The 6,342-nt window shown below is 40.2% G+C and overlaps 1 protein-coding gene across 1 annotated transcript; it reads left to right on the top strand.

Moving 5' to 3' along the window:
* The first annotated feature begins 1,520 nt into the window (after positions 1-1,520).
* On the top strand, positions 1,521-6,107 carry YAE1 (YAE1 maturation factor of ABCE1). The gene is made up of 3 exons (XM_026502914.4): positions 1,521-1,693; positions 3,009-3,130; positions 5,133-6,107. The coding sequence occupies exons 1-3, from the start codon at positions 1,565-1,567 to the stop codon at positions 5,560-5,562; spliced, it is 681 nt and encodes a 226-aa protein (XP_026358699.1). The 5' UTR covers positions 1,521-1,564; the 3' UTR covers positions 5,563-6,107.
* Positions 6,108-6,342: the final 235 nt, after the last annotated feature.

Genomic DNA, 6,342 nt, shown 5'->3' with positions numbered 1-6,342 from the left:
CTATTAATTTCAATTGGTATTTTTATTGCTTTTCTTACTACTATTTTGTTACTAATTAAGATACATAATAAGTATGTCTTTTTTTCTTTTTTCTTTAATTATAAAGACATTTAAGCCTATAGAATTGCCTCAGTACAACTTTCATTTGGCCCCATGTTTTCTGGTAGGAAGTGTTCAGATTTTAATTGCTTATTGTATGCCATTTTAGTTTTTATTTCCTTTTTGATCCAAAGAGAAATAAGGGGATTCTAACACCCAGTGTAATAGTTTAAATTATTGGAGTCTTTTATTATTTATTACTAATTCTGTTGGATTGTGATCAGAGAATATGACTTATAAAATATCTGGGTTTTTAAGTTTAAGATATTTTATGTGGCGAAGTATAGAGCGTTTTTATACATATTCCATGGACCTACCAAGTAAATTATATACATACATATATATGTATATGCTATATATGTAATAAACATATATGTTTAATTACTATATATATATATGATGCAAAATTCTGAGCATTTAAAATTATCACCTAAACCACCCACTCACCCTCACACGCATGCTCATGGTTCCCCTTAACTTCGCTTATTTTTTTTCATAGCATGTATCCTTCATGACCTTGTAACAAACTATGTAATTTACTTATACAGTGCTTAATTGTTTATCCTGTCAATTCTACAGGAATGTAAAGCGGAGGAGAGCTGCTAAGTTTTGTCTGCCATTCATTGATGTATCCCAAAAGCTACAACGGTGCCTAGCACCGAAAATACATTAAATAATAAATCATCATTACCACGTGACCACACAAAAAGCAAAACAGCAATATTACTGGTGTCCATTCATTCACTAACATCTGTTTCAACATCTGCCACGTGTCAGAATCACGCTGGTGCTAAGTATTTGTAGATAAACAAGTCCCCGTCCTCACCCAGCCAATAGGGGATCTGAAAAGGAACGGGAGCCACTGAAAGATACCGTGAATCAACGAGAAATGCATTCTTTTCATAAAAGTACTCTTTGTACGTACTGATCTCAAAATGGCTGCAGTGGCTACCTTTTCGACTCTATTGTTTCTTTGCTACTAACAATTAAAAACCACTGGCTGTCAAATCCCTAAAATGTACTGAGGGGGCTTCTAAAAGAGAGACGTTGGTCAGTAATCACCCACCCACTGAAATGCCTCGAATGGTTTTCCCAAGGCGCGGGGCTCCAAAGCCCACAACACTGCACAGACCGCGCCGGGAATGCAAAGATTTTCACTGAGCGTCTCAGCTGCCCTCCGTAGAGATCAAGGTCGGACCGGCCCCGCCAGCAAGGAATCCGCCTCGCCCACAACAGGCGCTGGCCAACACTCTAGGTCCATGGGGGGAGCCCCAAACACCAGGGAGGAAAAAGCACAGTCCGCAACCCAGATTCACCCGGCAACACCCAGCAACAACCGACACCATACACGCACGCGCATAAGCCGCCGCCGCGCGAGCCCGACTCGCAGCCTTCGCCCCGCCCCTCAGACCGGAAGAAGTTGCCGGCGCTTCCGGCGCCCAGCAGCCCTGTGGTTGCCTCGGTGATGTCGTGGGTTCAAAGGGCTCCCTTGGTCCGGGGTCCCGGAGAGGAGGGGGACGTGTTTGACGAGGAAGCGGACGAGTCGCTCCTGGTGCAGCGGGAATGGCGGAGCCACATGCAGAGACGAGTCAAAGTAAAGCTGCGTGGCGGGTGCGGGGGAGAATATCCAGGGTTGCGGGGAGAGGGGCGCGGCGCTGTCAGGAGTCAGGGTCGCGAGAGTAGAGGCCAGAGTGGTCCCAGTCCGGCCCGGCGCTGCCCTCCCTACTTCTGCCGCCCAGATCCTGCTAGGATTTTCCACTTGAAAGCGTGTGAAACCACGGGGCGCGTTAGACGCTGGAAACAGAGCAGAATAAAGTAGGTCTAGACTGCAGAGATTGCAGTTTGATGAGGATTACGGAGAAGGTGGGGGAGGAACATAGACACTGAGTATACTAATTATGGCTGTCAAAGGACGTGTTTACACGGGTTGCTTGAACGGGTGAAGAGCGTAAGGTTAGGAGTGGTATTAATCGAGACATCCGGAAAAAGTGAACTTAGGAATGTCTAAGAACAATAAAGGAAAGCTACTGTGGAATACTGGTGGCTAGGTGAAGGAATACCAAAGTTGGTTTCTGATTTATTAGTTAGGTGTGAATTACCCATCTACTTTGTCTCACTATTCATTGAAACTAAGCTTAATAGCACACACTCAGTTTCCAGTTGGAGCACTCAGAGCTGAGTTCCCATGGTGAGGTCCGCTTCCACTTAATATCCTTGCCAACCGTTATATTGCGCCCGATCTGCCCTTGTTTGTTTCAATAAAATGTTTGCTTAGCCCAACAACCGTGTTATCAGTTTCAGAAATGCTTTATGTGAGGCGGGGGCTAGACCAGTAAATGGTGATCATCTTTGGCGTGCTGTGGCACTGTGGGAGATGCAGGACAAAATCCCTGCCCACAGAGAATTTGCAGTTTATTTGAATTTAGATATCAAGTAGAATTTCTAAAACCACACTTTTCATCTTTTTACTAACACATCTTTCTCCCTACTTGAGTTGATTATTGAAGACCTTTTATAACCTATTTACTGCCCTGCCTTCTCACCCACCCACATCAGTCAGTGTTGCCAAGGGGCCAGACATGTAACTCTCTCTGTTTCCTTTCTGTAAAGGCATTGTTAACACAGGGTTTTTAAAAACTATGTAAGAATCAGTATTTTCACATGTGCCAAATAAGTCGACTTCAAAAGTAGGATATGCCAATAATAAACCTTTATGAAAAGCATAGTCTGCTTTGGTTGTGTGGCTGGCTATGCCATTTGTTGTAGAACCATTATGTTAAACAGTAAATAGTAAGTAGTAAAGGCCTATTTCATCCATTTTCCAGATTGGTTCTATGACTTTCTAGAAAAACCTACAGTGGTTTACTTGGTGTTAATTACAGCTGCAGTTCTTCATTACTTATTTTCAGGAAGGTTATAGAGATGGAATAGACGCCGGCAAAGCAGTTACTCTTCAGCAAGGCTTCAATCAAGGTTATAAGGAAGGTGCAGAAATCATTATAAACTATGGACAACTCAGAGGAACATTGAGGTAATTTTTTAAACTTAAATACTGAGTCATTTTAACCTCAGTACTACTGGAGGACTTTTATAAAAATAGTATGTAAAAATAAAGCATTTAGACCGAAGTGCTTTTTCTGGTGTTAAATCCACAAAAAAGTACCACGGAGCATAAAATAAGATTGCCTTCAAAAAGTCAAAATCATCAGTTCATCCACTTTAATATGTGAGTCAGGTGTTGTCCTTCATTGCAAAGAAATGATAGGCGGTGTATATTTTTTGCTACCTGAACTACCACTAATTTGCATCTCAGGTTTTGATTAAAGCTTTTAATCTTGCTCATGTGGCAGAACACAGTATAACAGACTTCTAGACTAGAAGTGTATGCTGAAAATTATAACTGTAATAGAGAGAAAAATGATTCCATTTACTTTAGTGCTGAATATTGAATACCTGTCTAGATTCCATAGTAATAATGGCATATATCAGAGCCAAGTGGTCAAATGGCAGAAGGAGCTCGGAGCATGACAGGCTTGTCGTCTTTGATGCTTTATACCTTTTAAATTGCACTCTATAGAAAAACAAAACATAAAACAGTTCAAAGAATCACTAATTTTTTTTTTAAAGATTTTATTTATTTATTAGACAGAGATAGAGACAGCCAGCGAGAGAGGGAACACAAGCAGGTGGAGTGGGAGAGGAAGAAGCAGGCTCACAGCGGAGGAGCCTGACATGGGGCTCGATCCCATAACGCCGGGATCACGCCCTGAGCCGAAGGCAGACGCTTAATCGCTGTGCCACCCAGGCGCCCCAGAATCACTAATTTTAAAAAGAGTAGGAAACAAAAGTTATCAAAACAAAAAAATTCACTGTTGGAGGTTTTAGAAAATTCAGCTATCAGAAATCAGAATTTATAGTCTACAGTAAGAAAATGATCAAGTGTTCATTTTACATCAAGTTAAATCTTTTACAAGCTCAGAAAGTTTATTGCTAAATCTTTTATATCAATTGATTCCATTTTTAAAACATGATTACTTTTCAGGGCACCTGGGTGGTTGGGTCGGTTAAGCATCCGACTCTTGATTTTTGCTCAGGTCATGATCTCAGGGTTGTGAACTAAGCCCTGCGTCAGGGTCACCACTGGGCATGGAGCCAGCTTAAGATTGTCTCTCTCCCTCACTCTTTCTGCCTCTCTGCCCACCTCTCTCTCCCTCTCTTTAAAAAAAAAAAAAAAAAAAAAAAAAAGGATTACTTTTCACAACAACCATTATTTTATATCATGATTACCTGAACAATCTGAAATGTCAGAAAACAAAAGTATTGTCTGTACTAGAAAAATAAAGAAAAATATCTATTAGGACTAGAAGAATTCTCTACTTCTTCAAGAAAAGTATTAGCGCAACAAACAGAGAATACTCTATAACAAAGTTGGGAAAGAGAAGTTGCCACAAAACTTTTTCTTCTAGCCTTTAGTTTTGATGACAAGTAACTGTATTGGTTAGAACAATTGTTTTCAAACTTGGCTACGTCTTGATATCAGCCGGGAAGCTCTAAAAAATAATACCCCCAGAGATTCTGGTTGCATTGGTCTGGAATGTAACCTAGGCCTTGACAGTCTTAAGAGCTGCCCAGGTGATTCTAATGTACACCCAAGTCTGAGAATCACTAGTCCAGAAGCTGTGTGATGTCCTTGAAGGAGAAAAATCCCTCTTCAGCGGAAGCTACACAGTCATAAAGAAAAAATCTAAAATCAAGAAAAGTGGATGTAGAGTTGTGAAGGAGGTGTTAGGAATATAAGCAATTTATATGATTACTTCCAGTTGTTTAATTTGTATCAAAAGATAATATCTTTATATACTTTAAAATCCATTTTAGCATCATTACTTTCCTGATTTTGACTTGCATTATTATTGATTCATTTTCGCATGGTGTTATCTGGAAAAGAAACATGTAGGGTTTAGCATCAAAAATTTGAAAAGCCTGTGACTGTGTAGTTTTTTTCCTGTTTAACTCTCGTTTATATTTTCATTCAGTGCTTTGCTCTCCTGGTGTCACCTTCATGATAATGGTTCGGCTCTGATCAGTAAAATAAATAATCTTCTGGATGCAGTTGGCCAGTGTGAAGAGTACGTGCTCAGACATCTAAAATCAATCACTTCTCAGCCCCATGTGGTAGATTTATTGGACTCTATTCACGATATGGACCTTTGTCCTGTGGCTCCAGCTGAGAAAAAGACGGATGAAGCTAACGATGAAAGACTCTGTGAAAATCATGCCGAGCTTCACGAAAACTGCAGCAAGAGTCTTGGTGAGGCAGGTTGTTCATCTTTAGAATGTTGTAGGGTGCCGGAGCACGGACATTCCGAAAACCCAAGCCTCGCGTGGATTTTGGAACAGACAGCTGGTTTAGTAAAACAGCTGGGGATATCACTTGACATATTACAGCACCTCAAACAACTGTAAAAATCCTCTTCACTTGTCTAATGAAAGTAATGTTCATAACAGTTCTTAGAACATTTTGTTTCTTAACAAACTAACCAAAATTTGTACCAGTTTCTACGTTGAACCCATCACTTGTCGGTTATCCTTCACGGAAATTTGCAATATCTTCACAATTAACACTATTAAATGTAGTAAGAGCTTTTCTTTCTCTGTCATTGGTAATTTTTATGTCGTTTAAGATACGCTCAGAAACTCAAGTTGCCGTTGTCCTTTTCAAGTTTCTGATCAAAATCAAGCATTTTCAGACTCATTAGCAAAAGTGAACAAGAATCAAACACATTTTGTAGGGACCTAACCGTGCTTTCTGCTCTCGTCACCGTCAGGTGGTTAGGACCTTACCACCAACTAATCAGACCAAAGGTACCATAAATAACCTAGTGGATAACATTGTAAACAGACACACATAGATATACAGAAATATATATATATTGAAATTAAGAGGCTATAAGTGTAAGGAACTGAAGAAACGTTTATACTGATGATTAAAAACAAAATATTGAAATTCATTTTTGTTTTTGTCTCTTTTATTCTCAATCTCTACACCGAGCATGGGGCTGGAGCTCGCAACCCCCAGATCAAGAGCCGCATGCTTGTCCAACTGAGGCAGCCAGCCGCCCCATAAAATTCATTTTAGTTTTATGTTAGAGGCAAGGACATACAATTCCATAGAAAATACAAAATACATTTCATGCTCAAGTACCTGGTTTTTCCACGTATGGAGTTAGTAGTGGTCCCTAACAA

Source organism: Ursus arctos, unplaced genomic scaffold (assembly GCF_023065955.2).
Source record: "Ursus arctos isolate Adak ecotype North America unplaced genomic scaffold, UrsArc2.0 scaffold_3, whole genome shotgun sequence".
NCBI lineage: Eukaryota > Metazoa > Chordata > Mammalia > Carnivora > Ursidae > Ursus > Ursus arctos.
Note: the sequence above shows the minus strand (reverse complement) of the source record. Positions and strands in the feature narration are given on the sequence as shown.

Coding starts and splice junctions, on each gene's coding strand:
- YAE1 (XM_026502914.4), top strand. CDS start 1,565: ATGTCGTGGGTTCAAAGGGCTCCCTTGGTCCGGGGTCCCGGAGAGGAG. Junction 1,694..3,008: donor ACATGCAGAGACGAGTCAAA/GTAAAGCTGCGT, acceptor ACTTATTTTCAG/GAAGGTTATAGAGATGGAAT. Junction 3,131..5,132: donor CAACTCAGAGGAACATTGAG/GTAATTTTTTAA, acceptor ATTTTCATTCAG/TGCTTTGCTCTCCTGGTGTC.